The following is a 26,878-nucleotide window of genomic DNA, read 5'->3' on the forward strand; positions in this document are numbered from 1 at the left end:
GCTCTATGAGTTTCAGGCTGGCCTAGAACTCTGTTTCCGAGGTGTAGGCCACCGATCTTGCTGAAGATTTAGTGAAACAAGCAAAAAGGGGTGCAGAGCAGAAGGGATGTGTAAGTCTTTTTTGTTTTTTGAATCTCTTCACTATTCCCCTGAATTCAAGTCAGAGAATCCTAACTCTAGGAGTCCAGGGCTGGCCATGGCTGTCGTGATAAATACGAGACCGTCAGGCTGACACAGTAAGCCACGCATATGCTCTGTAATGCTAGCTATGGAAATAAACTCCATCTTAAAGCCAGCCTGTGAGGAAGGGGCTTCTATTAAGCTTGTCCATAGATGAGGAACAGAAACAGAGCAGGTCAGCAGCTTGCTCTGGCTACAGAGCTAGTGAGGGGATGGGGCCAGGAGGCAACCCCAGCTGTCCAGCCCGGATCTCTCGCTCAGTGTCATTGTAACAGACAGCGTGACGGTGCGGCTCCATTAGGCAACTGGAAACAGTATGTTCTGAACAACTATTATCTTTGGTATTCAGTGTACCTCAATTCCCTTACTCCTTCTAATATCCCAGGAAATAATTATGGACACTATTTTGTAGATGAAGAAATAGAAACTCAAGACATTAATGGTTTGCCCTGACACAATCAATAAAGGACTAGTTAGGGTTTTTTTGGTTTTTTTGGGTTTTTTTTGGTTTTTTGTTTGTTTGCTTGCTTGCTTGCTTGCTTGCTTCTATGGCACTAAGGATAGAAGCCATAGCCTCGACCATGCTGGGAAAAACTTTCTGACTGAACCCAAAACATTTCTTTAGACCTTCCATTAATTAATACATTATCAAATCATTATTTTTCAGTGGAAACAATATTTACAGCCATTAGTTCTGTTTCTAGGTATTTCTGAAATTTCTGAGAAATAGCCTTTTTCTTAAGACTTTTCCAGGTGGACTATTTTGCACTAATTCTGGTCTATGTTATATCATATTGACTCTGACAGGGAAGTGTATATGAGATACTGAATCACCCTGTGTTATATTCTAATTAACTACAAAACACTGGGTTGCTGTGTAGGGCCAGCATTAACGATAATCATTAAATCGTGTTGCCCTGAGTCACATTTGGGGCTGGAGAGATGGCTCAGTGATTATGAGTAGAATCTGTTCTACCAGAGGGTCTGAGTTTGACGCCCAGCACTCATGTCCCAACTATCAGTAATTCTAAAGCCAAAGTCTGTGGCCTCCATGGGTTCCACATGCACAGCCCCCTCACCCCATGCTCATAATTAAAAATAAAAATAACTTAAAAATTTTTATTACAGTTGAGGTTGGACGGCGGTGGCACACGCCTTTAATCCCAGCACTCAGGAAGCAGAGGCAGGCGGATCTCAGTGAGTTCGAGGCCAGCCTGGTCTACAAAGTGAGTTCCAGGACAGCCAAGACTGTTACACAGAGAAACCCTGCCTCAAAAAAACAAAAAAAGAACCGAGAAACTCACAGCTCTCATTTATATTCAATATAAGACCAAAGAGGTCTTAGCGTGTGCAATGCAACAAAGAGAAACAGAAACTCAAGATGCAGAACTAGATTACAAAAGAATCTACAGAAAAAAATTACAATTATGGGGGCCAGAGAGAGGGCTTGGCAGCTAAGGGCACTGGCTCTTTTCCAGGGGACCTGGGTTTGATTCCCAGTGCCTACATGGAGGATCACAATTGCCTGTAAATTCCATTCCAGGGAATCCAATGCCTTTTTCTGGCCTCTGCAGGCATCGAGAACACATATGGTGCAGATATACACAGGCAGGCTGCCTTAATTAGGGTTCTATTACTTTGATAAAACACTAGGATCAAAAACAACTTAAGAAAGAAAAAAAGAAACTTTTTAAGAAAGAAAGGGGGCTGGAGAGATGACTCAGAGGTTAAGAGCACCGACTACTCTTCCAGAGGTCCTGAGTTCAATTCCCAGCAATCACATGGTGGCTCACAACCATCTATAGTGAGATCTGGTGCCCTCTTCTGGCCTGCAGGCACATATGCAGGCAGAACACAGAATACATTAAAAAAATAAATAAAAACCTTTAAAAAAAGAAGGAAGGACGGAAGGATGGATGGAAGGAAGGGTTTATCTCAGTTTGCACTTACAGATAACAGTTCATTGCTGAGGGAATTCAGGACAGGAACCCAAAGAGGCAGAAACCTCCTAAGGAGCTGACACAGAGGCCATGGAGGGGTGCTGCTTACTGGCTTGCTCCTCATGGTTTGCTCAGCTCTTTCTTACCAAGCCCAGGTCCACCAGGCCAGGGATGGCACCACCCACAATGGGCTGGGCACTCCCCCCACCAATCATTAAGAAAATGCCCTACAGCCTTGCCTATAGCCTGATCTTAAGAAGACATTTTCTCAACTGTGATTCTTTTGCTTGTGCTTTAACAAATAAAGCTTTCCTGAAAGATCAGAAAGCAGAGCAGCCAGTCACTAGTTCTTACATCTACATAACTCTCAGACCAAAGGGGTGATCCTGTCCCTACGAATCCTCAAACTGAACGCCCTGAGCTCCAATCTCCTCCCGCTTTCTATTCCTCTCTGCCCAGCCGTACCCCTTCCTGTCTCCACCTCCTTCATGCTGGGATTAAAGGCCTGTGACTCCCAAATACTCGGATTAAAGGTGTGAGCCACCACGGCCTGGTTCTGTTCCTCTTTTAGACTGGATCAATCTCACATAGCCCAGGGTGGCCTTGAACTCCCAGGGATCCACCTGCCTCTGTCTCCCGAGTGCAAGGATTAAAGGTGTGTGCCACCATTGCCTGACCTCTGTGGCTAACTAGTGACTTGGCTCTGCACTCTGATCCTCTGGCAAGCTTTATTTGTTATACACAGACAAAGTAGCACCACGCAAGTGGTTATAGCTTGTGTTAAGTTGACATAAAACTAGTTTGTATGCAGCCAAGCATAAAATAATAAAATTAAAAAAAATTTTAAATTACAACTCAGTTTTCCAAAAGCAATAAACTTCCTGTCTATGTAGCAGCACGGAGCAATTCTCAAACTCTTTTTCAAAACTGTTATTCTCAGCAAGGCCTAGAGACACCAGGCTGTCATTTCATCTGTGCTGAAGTCAGGCCTGAGTCAGGAGCCTAGGAAGGCCAAAGGCTGAGTGGGCAAGACGGCTTGCTGAGCAGAGGTACTTTCTGCCAAGCCTGAGGACACACGTTCAATCTCCAGGACCCTCTGACCTTCACATACGTGCCATGTTACACAGCCAGAAGCTTGCACACACAGAAGGCCAAGATCACGGTGGAGAAATCTACAGAGACAGCTGAGCTAAGCTCATGGACACTCATGAGCTCATGACTGACAGCTGCGGAGCCTCCATGGGACTAAACCAGGCCCCCTATATGTGGGAGACAGTGGTGAAGCTTGGACTGCCTGAGGCCCCTGGCCGTAGGACCAGGATCTATCTCTGGTGCATGAGCTGACTTATTGGAACCCAGTCCCTATGGTGGGATGCCATGCTCAGCCTTACTACAAGGGGGAGGAGCTTGGTCCGGCCCCAACTTAATGTGCCAGACTTTGTTGCCTTCCCATGGGAGCCCTTACCAGCTGGGAGGAGTGGATGGGGGGGTGGGCTGGGGGGAGGGCGAAATGGGAGGAGGGGTGTTGGGAAGAACTGTGGATGAAATTGAAAATGAAATTAAAAAGTAAATTAAAATAAAAAACCATGTATACACATAAATACATGCACACACACATTTTATATATATATATATCAATACATTAATAAATAAGAATAATTAAAGAAAACATGTAACAACCAACCAGTGTGGTGGTACGTGCTTATGATCTTAGCACTTGGGAGGTGGGGCAGGAGGGTCAACAGTTCAAGGCTCGCCTTGTCTTATAGCAGGTTCAAAGTCAGCCTGAGTTGTAAGACCCTATGTCTCAAAAAACAAAAACCCACGTAGCTGGGCTTGAGGGTGCATGCTTACAAACCCAGAGCTCTGCAAGTGGAGGCAGGATTGTAATGATAAGGCCCGTTTAGTCTACATATCCAGACTCCATCTCAAAAACCAAAAACAGCTTTTTAACTTGGACTTCGCACGACGGTCCATGAAAAGGAGGACCAGAAAAAAAAGGGCCGTTCTGCCATCAATGAGACAGTTACCCGAGAATATCCACGGAAGAAACCCAGTAATTTTCCATGAAAGATACAGGGTTTCCAAATGTGTGCATTTCTACAAGGCTCAACAAAGCTGCCTGTAACAAAGAAATAAAGAATGTCTCGTATCATTTATTTGTCCAAAAAACATCATGAGAATGAGGATTCGGTGAATTAGACCTACATTGTGGTAACCTGCTACCACGGGGAAAGTCTGCAATCTGTGGATGAGAACTAACAATGGGTGACAATATAAACCTGTCAAGGCAATCAAACAAAGCTGGAGAGATGGTTCAGAGGTTAAGAGCACTGGCTGCTCTCTCTGAGGTCCTGAGATCAGTTCCCAGCAACCACATAGTGGCTCACACCCATCTATAATAAGAGATGGTGCCTCTTCTGACATGCAGGCATACATTCAGATAGAACACTATATACATAATAAATACATCTTTAGAAAAAGAAACAAACAAACAAGCGTATCTATGGAGAATTGACATGCGACAGGTACAGCTCTATAGATGGAAAGGGATGGACTCTTTCATGGTAGAGTAGATGGATGTCTTGGCCAGGGCCAGGCCACACAGCCAGGTATACATGGAACAGGCATACCAAAGTCTGTGTGGAGAGAAGCTGCTGGAAGGCAGACCTCAGGAGCAGAGCGCTGACGGGTCTGTGGACTTCTTCACCTCACGTACTCAGGACAGTGTGCTGGAGAAGTCGTAACTTTAGAAATGGCAATTTGTGCAGTCTTCCCAAAGAGCCCTCGGAAAAGCCCTGAAGAGACAACCTAGTTAGACAGACAACATTCTGAGAATAATTGCTCCACAGCAGCCGAACAACCCATTAGTCACATGAACAGAGCCTGGAACTGTAGGACCTTCTACACACACGCACACACACACGCATGCACGTGCATGTCCCTAGTGATGAATCTTGACTTTTACCCACATCTGGCAGCCCAGTCACCTCAGAGTCAGAGAGGTCTGTCAAGCAGAAGGTTTATATGATATTGAGAGTCAAGCAGATGAGGTGGTTCAGCAAGAGAATGCGGATGTCCTAGCCTGGACTCCAGAAACCAGTAAACACGGACTAAATAGACACCAGAACCAAGATGGTACAGACACTGCAATTATCTCACCGGGGGTTTAAAGCAGCCTTCACAACGGGCTCCTCTGGACACGTCTGAGACAACAGAAAAGGATTCTCCACAGAGAAACAACGTATGGGGAACAGCCAAGTGTGAATTGTAGAAATATAATGAAAGGAAAGGAAAGGGAAGGGAAGGGAAGGGAAGGGAAGGGAAGGGAAGGGAAGGGAAGGGAAGGGAAGGGAAGGGAAGGGAAGGAAAGAAAAGAAAAGAAAAGAAAAGAAAAGAAAAGAAAAGAAAAGAAAAGAAAGGAAAAGAAAGCCTCACTAGACAAGTCACTGAATTCCAAGACAGAGAAATCACGGAACAACAGAGAGAACAGACCCGGAAACATTAGCTGGGTCTCAGAGTCGTAGGGAGCCTTCAGAAAAGATCTAACACTCATCTTATCAGAATCCCTGAAACAAAAGGATGGAGTGAGCCTGAAAGGAGGATTCAAATAAATAACGGCTGAAAATGCCCCAACTTGATAAAAGACAGCTAGATTTAAGAGGTCACGGGAACCTCAGAGGAGAGACTCCTGGAGAAATCCAGCCGAGAATCGTTATTTCTGAAGACTTCCACATTCACAGTGTGGGATCAATGAAAAGGTGAGATGCCTGACTGTGGGGTGAAAGAGAGGCCTTAAAGTCATAGCCTGACAAAAACACAATATGTAAAGAGTTCTGACATTCCAAAAAGCACAAGAATAAAATCCCCTTTTAAAGATGAGCAAAGGAAGTTGGGTGGTGATGGCACAAGCCTTTAATCCCAACACTTGGAAGGCAGAGGCAACCTGAGTTCAAGGCCAGCTTGCTCTACACAGTAAATTGTGAATCAGTCAGGGCTACACAGAGAAACCCTGTCTCAAAAAACCAAAACCAAACAAACAAAACAAAACAAAAAGGTGTGCAACAAATTTTTGAAAGACTTTATTTCTCCTGAGGAAGGTACTGAAACCGATAATAAACCCATGAAAATACACTCAACATCACTAGTCAAAAGGGAGATTCAAACCAAATGACCTCACCACTAGGATATGCATCTATGGGAAGGAGGGGGTGTAGAGTGCTTACCTAGCATACACTAAATCAGGGTCAAGCCACAACCAGGCACAGTGGACACATCCTTAATCCCAACACTCACGGGTGGAGATAGAAAGATCAGAAGTTCAAGGCCATCCTAAGCTATATAACCAGCAAAAGCTACTTGAGACCATGTCCCAGAAAACAAGACAAACCAAAAACCACAAGACCCCTCAAATGGAAAGAGGGGAGAAGGCAGAAGGAAAGGAGATGGGTAGTATCAACATACAGTGTATCCCAGGAAAGCAAACATTAATATACACCGGCACTTTTGATTACAATATGAACAACAAAAGGGAAAACAGCAAACGGTGGCAAAAGAAGTGGGGTCATCGGTAGCTCACACGTTGCTGGTAGGAATGTGAGCAGCTAGAGAAAGGAGTTTGGGGCCTCCTCTGAGAGTTAAACACCCAACCATCGTGTCACCCAGCAAGTCCTCTGTCAGATCCCAGAGCACTGCAGTCTGGTGCTCAAACTCTTGAGCAAGAGTGTTCATAGCATCACAACTTATAATACCCCAAACACAAAGACACCTAAATGTCCTTAGCAGTGCTGAGTCATAAATTGTGGCTTATACACATAACAGAATATTCCAAGCAGGGAGGTGCTAAGGAAAATGCTTCTAGCAGCATGGATGGACAGAAATCCTGTAGAAGGTTTTTTAGGAAAAGTCACACACACTGGAGAGATCGCTCCGTGGTTAAGAGCACTGGCTGCTCTTCCAGAGGTCCTGAGATCAGTTCCCAGCACCACATGGTGGCTCACAACCATCACCAGTGAGATATGGTGCCCTTCTCTGGTGTGCAGGCATATAAGCAGACAAAGCACTCATATCAAAAAAAAAAAAAAAAGTTACACACTGAAGGGTTCAAGTTCTATGAACTAACTAGAGGTAAAACCGCTGAGACCAAAGGCTGGTGTGCAGCTGCAGCGTGGCCAGGGAGGAGTCTGGAGAGTGCAGGCTCTGCTGCACAAGGGAGCTTTTTGTTTGTTTGTTTGTTTGTTTGTTGTAGACCAAGGTGCTGGCTGCATACTCCAAATGCCCTAACTGTCTATGAACTGCGCACTGTAAGGCACCTGATTTTGTGCTGTTGGGTCTCACCATAATCAAACGTTCCTGTTTGGTGGCTGGGGACATGGATGCTCAGTGGGTGTCTTAGTTGCATTTCTCTTGCTGCGATAAGGCACCAGCACTGTGACCAGAGCAGCTTACTGAAGCATTTATCTGAGGCTCACAGTTTCAGAGGGTTAGACCTTGTGACCATCGTGGTGGGAAGCATGGCAGCAGGCAGGTAGGCCTGGCGCTGGAACAGTTGCTGAGAGCTACATCTTGATCTCTGCACGGGGGGGGGGGGGGGGGGAGAGAGAGAGAGAGAGAGAGAGAGAGAGAGAGAGAGAGAGAGAGAGGGTCTAGGAATGGTATGAGCTTTTGAAACCTCAAAACCTGTTCCCAATGACACGCTTTCCCCCCTCAACAAGCCATACCTCCTGATCCAAACAGTTTTACTAAACTAACTGGGGAACAAGTATTCAAATATATGAACCTATGAGAAGCCTCACTCAAAACACCACACTGGGCAAAGCACTTACCATGCATGAGGTTCTGAGTTCAGCTCCCTAGGACCCATGTAAAAAGTCACGGGCCATCTGTAACCCCAGCACTGTGGGGGCAGAGACACGAGCAGATCCCTGGAGCTTTGTGGCTGCTACAGGAGCCAGCTGGGGAACTCCAGGTTCAGTGAGACCTTGTCTCAGAAAATAAGTCCCAGAACAACTGAGGAAGACACTCAGCATCAACCCCTAGCTGGCCCACACTCACTCACCGCCCTCACTGGCATTTCTCCCTGCCACACACACCACAAATAAACAGACAGACAATGGGTATTTTTATAAATTGGAATTAGTTTTAAAATAAAACTCTTTTTTGTTTGGTTTTGGTTTTGGTTTTTGTAGACAGGGTCTCTCTGTGTAGCCCTGGCTGTCCTGAAACTGTGACTCTCTAGCCTCTAGACCAGGCTGGCCTCAAACTCACAGGGATCTGTCTGCCTCTGCCTCATGCGTGCTGTGATTAAAGACGGGCACCATCACTGCCAGGCACAAAAACATTTTTAAAAGAGTGAAAAGCAAAACCCAAGTGAGTAGAAGGTATGTGTTATATCTGTCACTAAAAAACAACTGGTACCCACAGCATCTAACCCATGTGTTATATCCATCACTAGCAAATGACTGGCACCCATATTATCTAATTAATGCCTATACACCAGTAAGGTGAACAATCTAATAAAAATGGGCAAAGGACATGAACAAGCCTTTCATTAATGGGAAAATACAAATGACCAAACAATCTGAGAAAAGATGCCCAATCTGATCTGTAATTAATAAGAGAAATTCCAGTTATAATCGTGAATAGCACATCCCACCACCACACTGATAGAAGTTAAATCTAGCAGCCAGGTGGTGGTGCACACATCCCTAATCCCAACACTCAGGAGGCAGAGGTACGTGAATCTTTATGAGTTCAAGACCAGCCTTGATCTACAGATTCAGTTCCAGGACAACCAGAGATACAAAGAGAAATCCTGTCTCAAAAACCTAAAAATAAAAGCAGATTAAATCTACCAGTGCTGAATTTTGAAGATTTAGAAGTGTTGTTGATTTGTTTTGAGACAAGGTCTCACTATGTAAACCTGCTGTCCTCAAGCAACCAGGCCTGCTCTGCCTCCTACAAGCTGAGACTGCGGCGTGGATCACCACACCCAGCTTAGCACAACCTAATTCCTGGCTACCAGGAGCACAGATGGAGGGTCCCCTTTCAAATCGTAAGATATTTTATGATCAAATATCAAAAGGTGCTCAGATTCAGCTTTTTTACTCTCTACTTAGGCAAATCCCATCCATCATTTGCATATATTAGCTCTGTGACTTGTGTAAATCCCATCCATTCATTTGCATATATTAACTGTGTCGACCTGTGTGTCAGGGCCTCAGTCCACCAATCAAAAGAATCGGCTGTTGGAAAGTGGCCTTTGCTACCCAGGCAAACGTCTCCTTCAATGCCTAAAAACAGACACCAGGGGGAGCAATTTCATCATGAAGGCCACCTTTCTTCCCTCTTGGTTACTTACTAGAACTGGACAGAAAATCGGAAATAAAAATTCTGTTTCCAGTTTTTCTTTTTCCTCATCTATAAGGAGAGCCAGAAAGCTTTTCATAGAGGAAGTTCCAATATCAATAATTATCTTCCATAAATCACATCTGGGCTCATGAGTGATGATGGATGGTGTCTAGTACCCATGAAGCTGTCCTTATGTGCCCAACGGGAAGGACAGCGGGAGATTCCTTTGGATAAAATGAAGATAGATGTATGTCCTCTGAAAGGAAACGATAGTAAAGCCAGGATGACTCTATTCCTAGAAGGAAAGGACTGGAAAGACACACTAAGTCACGCGCTCCTAAGAGTAGAAGACACTGCTATTCGGTTTTAGGAACATGGATGAGTTTACCTTAATTAACACCTTCCAGTTTTTACAGTCAGAGTTTGGCTCCCCCGGGTCTGCCTGCTGCCGTTTCGTTTCATTGACTGGTTTCTTCTACATAGAAAGAAATCAACAGGTTAGCAGGTAACTCACAGCACACCACAGGTCCCCCTTCCTGGGAGGTCAGTGTTTTAAAGGTAGGGTGTTGAGGTGAAATCACATTCCTTGCCAAGATGGCAGTTAGCTCCCATTAGCATGTGTCAAAGGTAAAGAAGGCTTATTAAGTAGTTATAGAATATGCAATTTACACTTCACTTGAACCCAGCTAGAGTATACAGCTCCTATTGGGAATAAGAATGTTTTTCAGTTAATTAACAAACTATTATAGAGATGTTTAACATCCAGTCTTCTAGAACATGCTACTTGATCCACACACTTAATTGAAGCCATTTAACACACATTCCCTTGTCTCATTGGGCCTTCTGATAGCAGCATTTAACCCTGCACGTGCTAATTGTAGGTCTAGAAGGTACCTTATCAGGCAAAATAGACATTAAGACACAGAGAATTAAATGCTGGTAAAGCATTAGCACTCTAATATTGGGATAACCTAGGAACTGGAAGGCTTTTCTCCCCCTGGGCATCCATGTACACTGTATGTTAAGTGGACAGAGGGAGCAGGAACACAGGTATATGAGCAAAAGATGGGAACAGTAAGGATGCAGGAGGGTTCTGAGTGCCTGGGGGTTGAGAAATTAGAGCGAGGGATCTGGAGGTGGCATGTGCTCTAGAGTCATGAGAGGAGGAGCTCTAGGGATGGCGAGGGGAGGACCACAGGGGGTGCTGGCACATGTGGAGGTCAAGAAGGCAGCAAGGGAGTTATTCAGAGGAGGTAGCCACTGTGACTACATTATTTACATAGGAAAAGAATAGAAAATTGAGCAAAAATATAAATATATCGATGACAATGGGATCCACAATCAGAAGCTAATGGAATCCAGATTAGAGAAGTGACCCACTAGGGGAGCTGCTGGAAAGGACAGACTACTGAAATGTTGACTGCAGTTGGAGACCAATATTAATTTCAGACACACCTATATAGAGACACATGTATAAATGCACATATTATATGCAGAGTAATATACATCTGTGTATTGTGAATAGGCTAGGGAGCGATGCTACCTCAGCCTTGGTTTCTCAGCACCATCCTGGTGGCCTACAGTGCTTAAAGTAAAGGGACTTCTGGGACAGGAAAGAGTAAGGTAAGTCTTAATGTCTTCTGGGCCAGAAACGAAGAACTGATACAGACTTTTAAAAGCAGACCACTCCCATCTTCACAAGGCTTCCTCTGGCCAAATCCAGTATAAGCAAAAATCAAAACAATATTAAGATGACAGAGGCAGGTGGATCTCTGTGAGTTCAAGGCCAGCCTGGTCTATAGAGTGAGTTCTAGGATATCCTGGACTACACAAAGAGACCCTATCTCAGAAAACAAAACAAGAAACTAAGAAGGCTTCAGATATAGCTCAGCGGTGAAGTGTGTGTTGAGCATGCTGGAGAGTCACTCCTCAACAGGGACATGTGTGTATTTGTATATACACACATTAAGTAAACTATTGTCTTAGGGTTTCTATTGCTGTGATGAAACACCATGACCAAAAGCAAATTGAGAAGAACAGGGTTAATTTGGCTTACACTTCTAAGGAAGTCTTAGGGGAGTGAAGCCAACTGAGCCCTCTGGCTTGCTCAGACTGCTTTCTTATAGAACCCAGGACCACCATCCCAAAGACAGCACAACCCACAATGGTCTGGGCCCTCCCCACATTAATCGCTAATTAAGAAAATACTCCCACAGGCTTGCCTACAGCTCAACCTTATAGAGACATTCTCTTATTTGAGGTCCCCTGCCCTCAGATGACATTAGCATGTGTTAAGTTGACACAAAACTACCCAGCACACTATCCCTGAGATCTGTGAGACATTCTCACAAGTTATCAGGCCCAAGCAAGAGGTCATAGAAACCCAGACTTAGAGTTGGTCCACTGAAAGCCTGGGAGAGCCAAGGACTGGGATTGGCACCTTCAGTGAAAGCAATTTGGGAGACTTGAACACTCAACCTGTGGGACCGGATGCTGACTCCAGGTAGCTGTCAAATTGGATTGTCCATTTCCATCTGAAGAACTGGAATATGGGCACACACTCAACAGTCTTACACATACAAACACACTTTCTCTCTCTCTCTCTCTCTCTCTCTCTCTCTCTCTCTCTCTCTCTCTCTCTCTCTCACACACACACACACACACACACACACACACACACACACACACACACGGTGTCAGGAGTAGTCTGCAATTAAAGTAGAGCATGCTAACCCAACAGAATAAAAGCATTGATCTCTAAAACTGGCCAGGGTGTGAATTACAGGGAGAGACTGAAGCGTTGCTGTGCCAGGATGCCAGGATGGAGGACATTGCAGGGACCAGACAATCAGATGTGAGAGGTCTTCCTGGAATGACAGTAGGCCAGAAAGCAAAAGGATGCTGCTGAGACAATAGCGAAAGCTTTCAGGGTGGGGTTGGAGATGGGGTTGGCCCTGGGTGGAACTCTGGAGTGTTACAATGTGGCTTCTTTGAGGTCAGCAGAGTGCCTGCCCAAGGGCTGGAGGCTTCTTGTCTCCAGGTTGTTCAGACACAGTCCCCCTACACAGCAAAAATGATACATAGTAACTACCGAGTCCAGTAAAAGAATACAGAGTCCTTTCTACAACTCTTGTCACTCTGTAGCTGTAAAATTATTGCAAAGTAACTCAATTTTTTAAATGTTCAAAGAGCCAGCCGCTGGTGGTGGTACACACCTTTAATTCCAGCACTTGGGAGGCAGAGGAAGGCAGATCTCTGAGTTCAAGGCCAGCCTGGTCTACAGAACGGGTTCTAGGACAGGCTCCTTCATAGCTATTGAGAAACCCTGTCTCAAAAAAACAAATAAACAAAATATTCAAAGAAATGGAAAAGGACATAGATATACGATTAAGGAGGAGGAGTTCTCAACACCAGGGTGCACGTAAGCTTTTTTGACTGATTTATTGATTGATTGATTGAGTCAGTGTCTCATTACGTAGCTGGTCTTGAACTCTGAGTGCTTCTGATTCCAGCCTCCTGAATTGTAGGTTCACAGGTGTGTGCCACCGTGCCTTGCTTATGCACACTAGACTTTAAAAGTCTGGCCTGCCTCTATTGCCTACAGAAAGCAGTCTCTAATTATGCCTGGGCATTTACTTATATAAATATTTCTCCAGGCTGATAAGTCATATTCTGAGGCATTCTGAGCTCCGTTCTGAGGATCTTATTTCCATTACCTTATTTTTTCACTGTGTTACTGTGTATTGCAGCTAATTAAATAGCGTGCTTTTTATAGAACAATCTTGCTAACAAAAACAATAGCCCTCATTTGTAGCTAAGTATCTTTTATTAGACGGCATAACTACTCTGCTCCAAACTGCATCCCCAGTCTGATTTAATATGCTTGAACTCCACCTCCACAACTCACTACAAGGCAGAAATCATTATTAGCCTACTTACAGGTGGTGAACTCACACACAACAAGGGCAGGGTCTTAGCCAGTGAGGGGCAGAGCTGGGATTGAACCCTGGCAGTCTGTCTCCAGGGTCCATATTTTTTGATCTGTCCTTTTGTATCAAGAGCGCATTTAAAGTTTTTTTTAATAGTTGGGCATGGTGGCATACACCTTTAATCCCTGCACTCAGGAGGCAAAGGCAAGTGGATCACTATGAGTTCAAGGCCAGCCTAATTCACACACGGCTAATTCCAGCCCCACCAGGGCTATATAGTGAGATCCTATCTCAAAAACAGAAAGGTTTCTTTAGAATAGAAAGTACGCCTCTCTCTGCACCCATGTTCTTCTTCAAGCAGATTTAAGACAACATCCTGTGCCCAGAAGTGGCACTCGGCTGATGGGCTGATGGGCTGCCGTCCGCTCTCTATGACCTAAGCCCCATGTCTCAAAGTTGTGATGTCTGACTAAGGGGCAAGACATCAGGCATGGAAAAGGACGAGAGAGAGAGAGAGAGAGAGAGAGAGAGAGAGAGAGAGAGAGAGAGAGAAAATCTACCTCAGTGTAGGACCAAGGTTCCTTTTAAAGAGGCCAATAGGATCAGGAAGTCCTCTTCGTATATCTGGAATTGAACTCAGAGCAAAGATGGAGCTTTCTGCCTGCAACATTACACAACATAGAGAGGAAGCTCTTGGGCGAAGGGTTAAGGAAAGCTGACTGGAAAAGCTGATTCCTAGGCATGGGGTGCATGAGAGAAAACTGGGGTGGAATGTGTAGAAAAGGCGACAAATGAGAGGAAACCACCAGGCTGAATACCAGAGACACTGGGGTTCTGGCCACAAAGAGCAAGTTATATCTCTGGGCAGAAACAAGGAAACCTCTAAGTGGACAACATAGCTCGCTCTCTCTCTCTCTCTCTCTCTCTCTCTCTCTCTCACACACACACACACACACACACACACACACACACATGAGAGGGAGAGAGACAGAGACAGGGAGACAGAGACAGAGAGAGGCAGACAGAGACAGAGACAGAGAAAGACCCCCTATCAGTCCGCCAGCTACCCTCTGACTTGGCTATAGCCTCCCTCTCAAGGGGAGGTGTACACACACAAATACTTCTTTCCAATGCAGTACTGACCCCCGATGACCACATGTTCTTTTCTGACCAAGACAGTCCTGCCTTACTCTTGCTGTTTCAGTCTCCCTGACTGGTAACCCCCATTCCTTCCTCATCCTATTTGGGGTGATAAATCACAGAGGCACCATACTCAAATCCCACTCTATCCAAGCTGCCAGTGGAGGCTGTTAGTTCTGTTACAGTCAGCTGTAAAATCCCTTTGAAGGAGGAGGCAGGGAGCCTGAGTTATACATGCAAACCCAGCTCTCACCCCAACACTAGAAAGACGAGCCATGTCCAGTCCCTAGCTGATGGAAACACTCCCGACGTCTGCACAGGAACCTGCCTAGCTTGTCTTCTTTGCTGAACATGTTCTTTACCACAGAACCGCACCCCAACCCTCATCGGGCTTTCTGAGTGGTCTTAATGACCAAATCCGCAGGCTACGTGAGTGGCTTGACAAGACACACGTTCACTCTGTTAAGTCGGGTGTTGCAACTGTCGTCGTCCAAATCTCAAGATGTCTGTCCTCCACTAGGGACCTACTAAAATGACAGAAGAGAGTTCTGAACAAACGTAAAACCTCCCTTCTTAGGCACCGACAAGATGATCTGGTGCAGACTACAGCTCCAAAGAGCGCATCCAAGGGTCTACATAAACACACTTCCCATCACCTGTGCAAGGAAACCCAATGCTTATTTACATTTGCTTCCAGATAGAAAGTGAAACAGATGTCGTGGGGGCCTTTTGAAGAATCAAAATGGCTTATATAAATCCTTCACATTAAAATACCCTGTGCCATCACCAACTTTCTGTTTCATTCTATTGCCAGCCGAAAATATCGATGGGGCTTTGTCTCGGGTTTATGTAAAGCAAAAGCTGCCGGCTGCTCCTTCCACTCTTAGGTGTTTTAAGTAAGAAGGCTGCTTTTTCTGCTGCAAGCATCTTCGTAAGGTCTAGACAAAGGGTTTTCTGAGGAACTGGGGTTTGGTGAATAGAAAGGATTCCTTTAGTGAGCCATTTAGACGTTTTAAAAATCCTTTCAGAAAATGCCAGGCTTGCTCAGAATCGCTTCATCAAATCTGAACCATTCCTGAATGGGAGGCCTGCCGCTCTAGCTGTGTTTACCTGGGGTTTCTTTTCATTTATTTAAATTCTGCAGATAGTTTAAATACCAGAATCCAACTGCACCTAGCCTGTGTGTTGCTAAAACTGTGTGAAAGGCTTAGTGAGCATCCTTCAGGCTCCTGTCAGGTGCAGGGCCCTGTGATGGCTCAGCTAATGCATGGGGTGAAGTGTCATTTCAAAGGGATTCACAGGAGCGAACGGCCTTTGAAATCTCTCCCCAAACCGCAGGATCTTAACAGGGGAGAGAAAGAGCAGGGCATGAGAAGAATGAAAGGAACGCCAGGCACAAGGACCAGCTGGCAAGAGGCTCAGGAGATGGGGCAGGAGATACACCAGGTGCATCCACTTGGTGACAGGGATAAAAAGCTACAGGGAGTACCCAAGTGTCGGGGGTAGGGTGGGCAGGGCAAGCGAGTGGTACTGACAGAGCCTCCGATGGTTGATGGTAGAGCTACACTGGGACCTGGGAAAGTCAGGAGCAGAAACCACGTCGGGAGATTTCACAATTGTTCAAATAAAACAGTAACAATACAGGTAGAGATGGGCTAGCAATGAGAAGAGGAAGAGGGGTTCCCGCAGGGCGGAGGGCAGGGATGAATCCCAGGGATTGTATATGCTAGTCAGTGTCTCCTTCTGCGTTACATGTGCAGCCCCAGGTTTCTAGGTCAGCTAGCTGGGTGACTGGGTGGCTGGCTGGCTGGGTGGGTGGCTGGCTGGCTGGGTGGCTGGCTGGCTGGGTGGCTGGGTGGTTGGGTGGCTGGCTGGCTGGCTGGGTGGGTGGCTGGGTGGGTGGCTGGCTGGCTGGCTGGGTGGGTGGGTGGCTGGGTGTGTGGCTGGGTGGCTGGGTGGCTGGGTAGCTGAGTGACTGGGTGGCTGGGACTGGCTGGCTGGCTGGCTGGGTGAGTGGCTGGGACTGGCTGGCTGGCTGGGTGGCTGGGACTGGCTGGCTGGCTGGCTGGCTGGCTGGGTGGTTGGGTGGCTGGCTGGCTGGCTGGCTGGGTGGGTGGCTGGGTGGCTGGGTAGCTGGGTGACTGGGTGGCTGGGACTGGCTGGCTGGCTGGGTGGCTGGGAGTGGCTGGCTGGCTGGCTGGGTGGTTGGTTGGGTGGCTGGCAGGTTGGGGCCTTAAGCCTGGAAAGGGATGGCAAGGGTAAGCAGAGGCTTCCTGTGCGGCTGGATGGGAGTGTGACTGTGTTTGCTCCTCACATCTATCCTGTGCAGCAGCAGGGGAATGACCATGTCACAAGGTATGAACACATCCCTCCAACCTGCAAACACTCCTGATTGTGAGGGATCGTTTGTCGAGTGGATGCAGGAAGGAGGGGGTTTAGAGACCTCGGGTAAACCAACCTGACACAGGCCAGAGCCTGAGGAGGGTCTTGGAGAAGCTATCACAGGAGGAGGTGACAAGGGACACCCATAAAGATAGGAGAGGGCTGGAGCTAGAGACATCAAGCAAAAGGACAGTAAGAGAGTAACACATAGTCAGGGGGCTGGAGGGATGGCTCAGAGGTTAAGAGCACTGACTGTTCTTCCAGAGGTCCTGAGTTCAATTCCCAGCAACCACATGGTGGCTCACAATCATCTTTAATGAGATCTGGCACCTTCTTCTGGCATTTACATTTACATGCCAGCAGAACATTGTACACATAATAAATAAATAAATCTTAAAAAAAAAAGACAATAGTCAGGATGAAAAACCTCGGAGTGGCAAAGCTTAGCAGTAAAAAAGCAGAGGTACTACCAAAATAGTAAGAGACAGAGGGCAGCAAAAGAAGCCAGGGCGAGGGTTCCTCAGTGAGTGCCAGTTCCATACTGTGCTAGGCGCTGATGGCGCAGGTCTGCTTTCGCTTGACAGCCACCTGGCAGGCAGAGTCATTGGATACAGCTAACTGGTTCCCCAAAGCATGCCACAAGCAAGCAGTGGGCAGAACACCTAAAACAGTCAGGTCCCACATGCTTGGCCTCAGTCTCACTGTGACAAAGAGACTAGAGATCACATCCATCCTGGGTTCACAGTGGGCCTAGAACCGAGTTCAATACGGGAAGGGTGCAGGTGAAGCACGAGGCTGGCAGAGCCTATGGTGGCTCTTTCACTTTGGGGCAAAAGGAGCATTCATACTCTGGGTTCTTGGCTCACACAAAAACCATTTAGAAAGGCAGAATTTTTTCATTAAAAGATCAGCTTTAGACTAGGACTTAAGGACTCTAACAAAATACAGTGAGCTTCTTTACATATCTGAAAATGCAAATTCTATGTTTAATATATGTGTAGAAGTATTCATGCATTAGAATTGTACACACTTACATATGTGTAGAAGTATTCATACATTAGAGTTGTATATACTTTACATATGTGTAGAAGTATTCATGCATTAGAGTTGTATATACTTTACATATGTGTAGAAGTATTCATGCATTAGAATTACACATACTTTTCATATATGTAGAAGCAGTCATGCATTAGAATTGCACATACTTTACATATGTGTAGAAGCAGTTGTGCATTAGAGCTGCACATACTTCACATATGTGTAGAAGTATTCATGCATTAGAATTGCACATACATTTTTGCATTCCTTGCCTTTGTCTTTCGGGAAATTTCCTCTCAAAACGGTATTTACTGCTGGATCTGGGGAAGCAAAAGAAAAACAGGTTATGAGAACATACAAGATAGCAGAAGAAATAAACACTAAGTGGTTTTTTTTTTCTTTCTCAGCCATGGGGCGCTTTCACCAGTGGAAGAGAATTCACGGTGTCCTTTATGGAGAAAGGAGCTTTCCTCCGGAGCTGCAGGAGCTGAGGGAAACATGCTCAGGCCTCCTGGGGGACACGGCTGGCTGTCATGTTTGCATGCCTCCGAGAGACCTAAGCTAGCAGGCTGCTCTCCGGGCGGCGTTTTCAGTCTAGCATTGTCCCTGCAACCAGCTGTGAGCTGTGCATGCCTGAATGTCAGGATAGGAAGCGCTTTCCACCTCCTGTCCAGAACAGCACCCCGAAGAGGGAAAGTCGGTGGCTTTCTGAGTAGAGGGGACAGTCAGCAGCAGAAGGCCACCCAGAGTGACACTTTGGGATTTAAGGAGGATGCTGTGTTGATGTGCATTCAGCCTCGCTATTCGTAGAGGCATTTTATTTTTCTTCCACTGTTTTGACGCAGGATTTCACTATTTACTCCAGGCTCCACCTCCCAGCCGAGGCCCCCCTGCCTCAGTTTCCCGAGGGATGGGATTACTGACTTGCTCCATCACATCAGGCTAACATGGGCACTTCAGCTGAGATAGCTGAGAAATTTAAGAAGTGGCCAGGTATGATTCCATCACTAGTGAAGCTGAGGCAGGAGGATCACTGCAAGTTCAAGACCATCCTGGTCTATATAGTAAATTCTAGACCTTGGGCTACCTACTAAAAACCCATCTCCCACATGCCCCCTCAAAAAAACAAAAGAAGTTGGACAATTAAAGCTAAGCCCACCCATTGTTCCAACAGTGAACGAAAACGAGAACAATTTAATCACTGGTTGTTTGTGTGACCTAATGAGCTCCCTGTCACTGCTCTCCTCTGCAGTCCACCCCTCACCCCAGCAGGTGCTTTTGCGACCTTCTGGGTTCAGGCTGAGACAGGATAATCCCAGGAAAACTCGGGTTAAACCCTCCATACCAATGGCGCTAGAAGGTTTCTGGTGACAAAAGTGACCTTAAGCCAGGCGGTGGTGGCACATGTCTTTAATCCCAGCACTTACAAGGCAGAGGCAGGTGGATCTCTGTGAGTTCAAGGCCAGCCTGGTCTACAAAGCTACAGAGAAACCCTGTCTCGAAAAACCAAAGGCTGGAGAGGTGGCTCAGAGGTTAAGAGTGTTGCCTGCTCTTCCAAAGGTCCTGAGTTCAATTCCCAGCAACCACATGGTGGCTCACAGCCATCTGTAATGGGGTCTGGTGCCCTCTTCTGGTCTGCAAGCATACACAAGACAGAATATTGTATACATAATAAATAAATAAATATTTTTTAAAAAAGAAAAACCAAAAAAAAAAGTGACCTTAAATAAACAGTTTTAGGCCTCCCATGGAGAACAGTTTTGTGATTGAAGCAAGCACTGGTGGATGATATGACAAGCCAGGGCTTCAAGACAAGTAAGAGTCTCCACCTCCGACCTGGAAGTTGACATTTGGTGGACCCAGCTGAACATAGTCAGGCTCAACACATGTCTATGGATGCTGTGTCCTGGAGCTGCAGGGGCAGAGGGAAGAGGACCCTTGGGTCAAACTCGCTTGAGCTGGCCACAGCTGAGCTCTTTGCTTTAACTTCATGGGCAGCTTCGGTTGGATGGACTAGTTCCCTAAGATCCTTCCAAGGGTAGGAGACAGACAAGACCCCAGCCTGAGATAGCTACTTGTACCACGGTTACTTGTACACTGGCCTACCTACCGTCCGGTGAGGTCTATCCTTAAATCCTGTTACCTTTCCAAATGAACTGGTTGTGACCATTGGGGAAATCTCCGTTTCCATCCAATATCAAGATTGTTTTTCCCCTCAGAGAGCACTTGCACTATTTCATGGAACTGTGAATAAACGTGGGGGATTGTCCTTTTGTATAGGTCACATATGCTCCAAAATACCACATGTTCATCTAGTATAGGCTGAAGTAGAAAGCACAGTTTTAAGAGGCAGTCCTGAGTTCAAGTCTCAGTTCCATCACTATCTGTGAGTGTGTATGCATGTACTGTGTGTGTACGTGTGTGTGTGTGTACATGTGTTTGTGAGCCTGGGTGGTCCTCAGGGCCTTGTCCACGCTAGGCAAGTGCCCTCCATTGAGTTACACCTCCATCACAGCCAGTTCTGCCTTTTTTTTCCTTTTTTTTTATATATACAATATTCTGTGTGTGTGTATGTCTGCAGACCAAAAGAGGGCACCAGACCCCATTACAGATGGTTGTGAGCCACCATGTGGTTGCTGGAAATTGAACTCAGGACCTTTGGAAGAGCAGGCAATGCTCTTAACCTCTGAGCCATCTCTCCAGCCCCCCAGTTCTGCCTTTTTAACCCTCAAACATACATTGAATTCCTGCTATGTGAGGCTAGACAGGGAGAGGTGGTGAAGCTCGGTCTGGCTGTCAGGTCACAGCCCAGTGTATGCTCATTTCTGAGGGACACTCCTCAGTCATGTGGTTGGAGGTTAGTCTCTTGTCTTAGTCAGTGCTCTGTTGCTGTGAAGAGACACCATGACCACGGCAACTCTTATAACGGAAACCATTTAACTGGGACTAGCTTACAGTTCAAAGGCTTAGTTCCTTATCATCATGGTAGAACATGGGGCAGGCAGGTAGACCCGGTGCTGGAGAAGGAGCTGAGAATTCTATGTTCATTCCCAGGCAACAGAAATGAACTGTGTCACTGGGCATAGCTTGAACATAGGAGACTTAAACACCCACTCCCAGGGACACACTTCCTCAAACAAGACCACAACTGTTCCAACAAGGCCACACCTCTAATAGTGTCATTCCCACTGGGAGCCATTTTCTTTTGAACCAATACATCACTCCAGCCTTCTGACTTTGGCTAAGTGTTGTGAGGATTAAAGGGCTTGGTCATCCAGGCCAGAAGACATGGGTGGGTCACATTAGGTGCTGTTTCCCTGGGCTCATAGGGGACTCTTAGGAAATGTTTGTGGGATATACAGCGGGGATCCCCAAGGCCATCCTTTGAGAGCCCTAGGGACAGGAACTACAGTGGTGTCTGATTTACGCTGCTTTACACAGCACACCTGCTGGGACCAAGGCCACTGGAAGACAAGGCAAGGGATTCCAGTGACCACAGCTTCCAACTCACTCACTCTCTCTCTCTGAAACCATTGCCAGCAGTTTGTACGTGAGAAGTTCAGAGACATACAAGAAGATTCATCCTTCTTTCTGGGCGTGAAATCACCTAATCCAAAGAAAATCATAGTGAAGTGTGCCCGTTTAAGACAAAGTGGATCTTAGGACCTCCCAGGAGGCTGGAACCCCGACTATATACATATATATATATATATATATATATATATATATATATATATATATGTGTGTGTGTGTGTGTGTGTGTGTGTGTGTGTGTGTGTGCGACTATATACATATATATATGTATATATATGTATATATATGTATATATATATATATATATACACGCACACACAGTAGCTAATTTTAAGGAATATACATAAGCCGACTCTAGTTAAGTAAAGGATGTATGCGCACACTCGCCAGTCCTTCCTGCAATGTCTTATCCAACCATGTGTTCTGTATGAAAGAGACATTGCTGCTCGGATTCTGCAGCCCGAGGGCTTATTCCCTAAGCTCTGTGCAGAAAGAGGCCACACGGCTATTTCACAGGTCAGCACGCACGGCACTGACAGTGGATAAGCCATGCTGGACAGGGTATTAATAAATGGGAAGCTGCCATCTGGCAGCACAACCACGGTACCTTCGCTGCCATCGCTTTGGTAAGATTCGTGCAGGGTTTTGGATCTCTTCATGACAGGTTGTTCACAGGGAGGCGAGACCAACAATTGCACTAACTTTTTTTCGTATGCTTTTCTGGTGGAGGCTGAGAAACAACATGGAGAATTGAATTGTTCTGTGTTGTATACACAGGGTTCAAAAGTTACTTTCTAACCCAGGCCTTTCTTCTAGGACCTGACATTGGCTAATTATGGCTTTCAACAGTTAGGTGGACCCCACCGCTACTCAAGTCACTGTTCCCATTATACCGACAGGTACTGGATACATCTTATACAGATACATCTTATACTGACACAGATTATCAGTAACCGGGTACTGGAGACATCTGAGAACAGGCAGGACATGGTTGTCCATGAGAACAGAGATAATGAAAATACGGGCTACATCCGAAAACCCAAGGTAACTAATACAATAATTGGATTTTCAGTGTTGAAACAAAATGAAATGACAATAACAACAACAAAACAAAACAAACAAAAATTTCCTCCCTGGCCTTGTAGTTCCCAGTCTGTAAGGACCTGGGGATGTCTGTTCCAGCTCCTCTCCATATGGCTTCCTGTTTTCCTCTTTGTATTTTTAGTGCCTTTTACTGCATATGCTCCTTCTTCTTCTTCTACTTTTCCGATTTAGACTGCGGATGTAGTTTGGAAGCATCTAACGAATGCCCCCCAACATGAACTGTGAACGTACGCAGTATGGGGCCCGCTGAAAACCCGAGCTTCTCCAGCCGCTTGTGCAGTTCACAGTCACTCAGACACTGCACATCCACCATGCTGATCGACGTTGGCCTCCTCTCTGACAGCGGACTCCTGGGAGCAGGGAAATATTACATTCATTAAGACAGTGTTACAAGTAAGTACTACAGCACAGGCGCTAAGGCACACATTGCCACTTCTGCTTGCTGCCTGAGAGTCCTGCTGGGATTGGTAGCCTTCGGGCAAAACTTGAGGTTTCTACTCTGCCTAAGGTTCTTAGGGATCAGTGATTGCTAATGTTTTTACTCAACTAATGTAAGGAAACTTACCTGGGTAAAATGAGCAAAATATTTTCATCCGGGAACTCCGCTCAGGACTCCAGTGCCCCGCCCCGGAAGATAAACCGTTAATTAAATAAGACTGAGGTGCGAGAGATTTGTTTTCAGTGAGTGGGAAAGTTATTTATCAGTGCCCTCCTTTTCCTGAGGCTACCAGGAGCTCAGGGCAGTCAAGGACTGCAAGCTGGCAGCGGTTGGTTTTCTCTCCTGCAGTTTAACACTAAGCACAATGAGACGTAGTTTTTAAAGGATTCACAATTTTCTACTTACATGTATTTTGTGCACAAGTGCAGATGCGCCTGTGTAGATTGGTGGGTACCACAGCTCACGGATGGAGGTCAGAGAACAACTTATGAAATCGATTCTCTCCCTCCATCATGTGGGGCCATAGGCAAGGGTCGTTATGTTGTCAGTCTGGTGGTGTTTTCGGTTTTAATTAGTCACCAGAAAACACTGTGGTTGATGGACTGGCATTTGGAAAAAGCCGACGCCTAATTCTCCACGCAGATTGAGTTGAACAGGTTTGTGAAGTCTTGATCTGTCTAAACCTATTCGACCTCAAGTCAATTGGTTATATCCCCTTTACCTCTCGGTTCCCACTCCCCAAATGGACCCCATCACCCACTGAGTGAAGTGGAGAAGGTGGAGTCGCTCATCTGAGGAGCCTCCTCTCAGGCTTTGCCGTGTGGGACTCGTATATTGGCTCGTTTCTCACAGGTCTCAAGGATTTTAATATTTCCGGGAAAGCAATCTCAGCGCTCAGCACGGAAAGACAGTGTCCCACTTTGCCTTTATTGATGCTCAATCAATGTCCAATTAGGAAGCCCATCGTATACAAGCTAGAAAAAGCCAGGGGATTGTGACCCATGACAGAGTGCTCAGGAACGCTTGCTTGGGTAATTTTGTGATTCAAACTATGCTTCTTTCTGCAAACACAAGCTTGGTTAACATTAGTTTCTGTCTTCTCTGTGCATTTGGGAAGCTGTGTCCAGAAATCAGTCTAATGCTCGAAAGGAAAAGGGCACTGTGGCTCAGCAGCTCAGATTTTTATTTATTTTTTTATTATTTATTTATTTATTTGGTACTGGAGGCACACTTAAGCAGTCCGGTGACATTTGTTCCAGAGAACAGCTGTCTGTTGTTTCCCTGGCTTCCCAAAAATAACCTTCCAAAGAGCTCTCATCAATTTCAAGTGACATTAAACAATTGCCTAGAGGGGACACACATATGGAAGACAAACATGCAAATGCAATCCAACTGGATGATGAATCCACTCACCCCTTCACATGGTTGTGGGAAGGTCTATGCAGTCAGGCAGTGAGTGGGTTACCTAAGCTGTGTGAGTCTCACCCAAGGGTTGCCAGGAACAACTGTTCCTTCCTTGCCTGTTAGATATGAGGGTAATCACAATACTGACAGTGTGACATCAGCGACCTCCCTCCGGCCCAGCAACACTGATGGGGAAATCAGATGACGGACTTACAGCTGAGTTCAAACAGAGGGAGGCACTGGCTAGCTTCAGAGGTGGTGGTGGAAGATCTGAAGAGGCTACAAGTCACTATGGTGCACAGGAGGGAAGGAGCTGCACATGACTAAATGGTGCCAAGAAACGTGGAGGAGAAACGAGAAGCCAAGCAAATGCCAGCATCCGGGCCACCATCAAAAGACTCTCAGGGAAAGCGGAAAGTGGAAGAGACGTTGGTCCACATGAAGGATTTTTATAAAACCCAGGTGTGGTTGTGCACGCCTTTGAGCACTCGGTTCCTGGTTGAGCACTCGGGAGGCAGAGGCAGGCGGACCTCTGTGAATTCGAGGTTAACCTAGTCTACAGAGTGAGTTCCAAAAGAGCCAGGGCGACACAGAGAAACCCTGTCTTGAAAAACAAAACAAACAAAAAATGGGGGCTGGAGAGATGGCACAGCAGTTAAGAGCATTCACTGCTCTTCCAGAGGTCCTGAGTACAATTCCCAGCAACTAGATGGTGCCTCACAACCGTCTATAATGAAATTTGATCTCCCCTTGAGGCATGCAGGTGTACAAGCTGACAGAACACTTATACATAAAAAATGCATAAATAAAATTTAAAAAGAAAAAAAGAATTGGGGCTGGCAAGAAGGCTCAACAGGTAAAGACACTTGCCTCTAAGCCCAATGGCTTGACTTCCATTCCTAGGACACCTAGGATGCCCATCCTCCAACCTCCACACCACACCCACACTGTGGCATGCGACTGTCCAAACATATCACACATACATATGCAATAGATATATATTTTTTTAAATAGAGGAAAGAAAAAAGAATACTGGGGAGGGAGGGTATGTTCTGATCATACCGAAGTCTCATGGTTTAGACCTCTTTAAAACACGTTCATGTCTCATTCCATTTTCTGAATCCCCGCAAGGCTGCTGAGACATATCATTACACTGCAAAACGTAGATCTTATTGTTGCTTTATTTTAGGGAAAAAGCCGTCATACTAGTAGCTGGAGTCTTTCAAGCAAAACTGCTGTGGTTTTCAAAACAATTATGCGAGACAAAATGTAACTGAGAAAGCACAGTGTGCTCCTTAAACTCCAGGGGAAAGGGAGCCATCTGAAAGGGTTTAAAGAAAACAGAGGAACCGGCCTGTCTAGACTCGAACCCCAGCTCCATCCCTCACCATCTGCAGATGACTGAGTTCCCCCTTTATCTGCAGTGGCAATGACAGCTGGAACTTTCCCCCATGAGACCGGCATGAGCCCTTCGTGAATTAAAACACATGAAGTACTTGGCACCCAGTAAATCCTATCTGTTTCCATTATTTTAATTATTTCTGAGCCCTGGCCTCAGAGTTCCCACCTGGAGGATACACCCCCTTTACCCTTCAATTGTAGTCTTATAACTTCAGCCTTTTCTAGGCCCTGGGAAAGAGCAGAGCATCTTAGGGTAGATGGCTAGGAAGGCTGTCTGAGTGCTCCCACACCATGAATGCTCCCAGACCGTGAGTGCTCCCAGGCGGCTGTGACTCCAACGTTCTGAATAGAGCCCCAGCTTCCAAACACACGATGTGATCATTTATCAACATCCAAACACTGACTTCACCAGACAAAGACTTGGAAAATTGACACATTTGTTTCAATGAAAGCAAATAAATGATAGGCTTGACTTATTAAGATGCGGAAGCATTTTGTTTACATGGCCCAGAATTGCTTTCAACAAAAATCAGGCAGCAGGTGGAATCACTTCCGTTTTCAACAGCGAGACCGTTGGAAGGAGACAGACATTTGTGAGACATTTTCGTGGTCAGACCCGCCCCCCCTCCCCCCGCCGGGAATTGGAAACCCATAGGGTTAAACTCAGCTGACTCCAAACACCATCTCTGGCTTGAGCTCCCAGTTTTGTGTGCTTGTCTTCAGACAGACCATCCTCTTGAAGCTCCCCTCATGCATATGCATGGTGCCATTGTCAGCACTGCTCTGTCTGAGAATCCATGTGCCCGGTGAAGTCGTGAAGCAGTTGGTACCAATGTGCCCAGTCTTTCTGTCAGTCTTAGCTGTGTGATTCTGGGCACTGGCTTGTTTTGTTTTCATTCTCTCCATAGCTGTGACGACATTTTAACCCATTTTTGAGGTGAGTTTAATTGCCAATCGACTAGGTATTCAATACGATAAGGAATCTAAATCCTGAGTTTCCTCCTTTTGTTAAAACGTAGATCCAATTTTCTCTTCCC

The 26,878-nt window shown here is 46.0% G+C and overlaps 1 protein-coding gene across 1 annotated transcript in view; it reads right to left on the reverse strand.

The window, feature by feature from the left end:
• The window catches only part of Lemd1 (LEM domain containing 1), a 34,913-nt gene extending 8,462 nt beyond the window's left edge, over positions 1-26,451 (reverse strand). Inside the window, exons 1-5 of the mRNA XM_048431105.3 lie at positions 24,450-26,451; positions 22,829-22,947; positions 22,101-22,223; positions 18,215-18,279; positions 9,859-9,945 (exon numbers count right to left, since the gene is read on the reverse strand). Coding sequence (XP_048287062.3) covers positions 9,859-9,945; positions 18,215-18,279; positions 22,101-22,223; positions 22,829-22,910 — 357 coding nt within the window. The 5' untranslated portion in view covers positions 22,911-22,947; positions 24,450-26,451. The remainder of the gene's footprint in view (positions 1-9,858; positions 9,946-18,214; positions 18,280-22,100; positions 22,224-22,828; positions 22,948-24,449) is intronic.
• Positions 26,452-26,878: the final 427 nt, after the last annotated feature.

Source organism: Myodes glareolus, chromosome 5 (assembly GCF_982192425.1).
Source record: "Myodes glareolus chromosome 5, mMyoGla1.1, whole genome shotgun sequence".
Taxonomy (NCBI): domain Eukaryota; kingdom Metazoa; phylum Chordata; class Mammalia; order Rodentia; family Cricetidae; genus Myodes; species Myodes glareolus.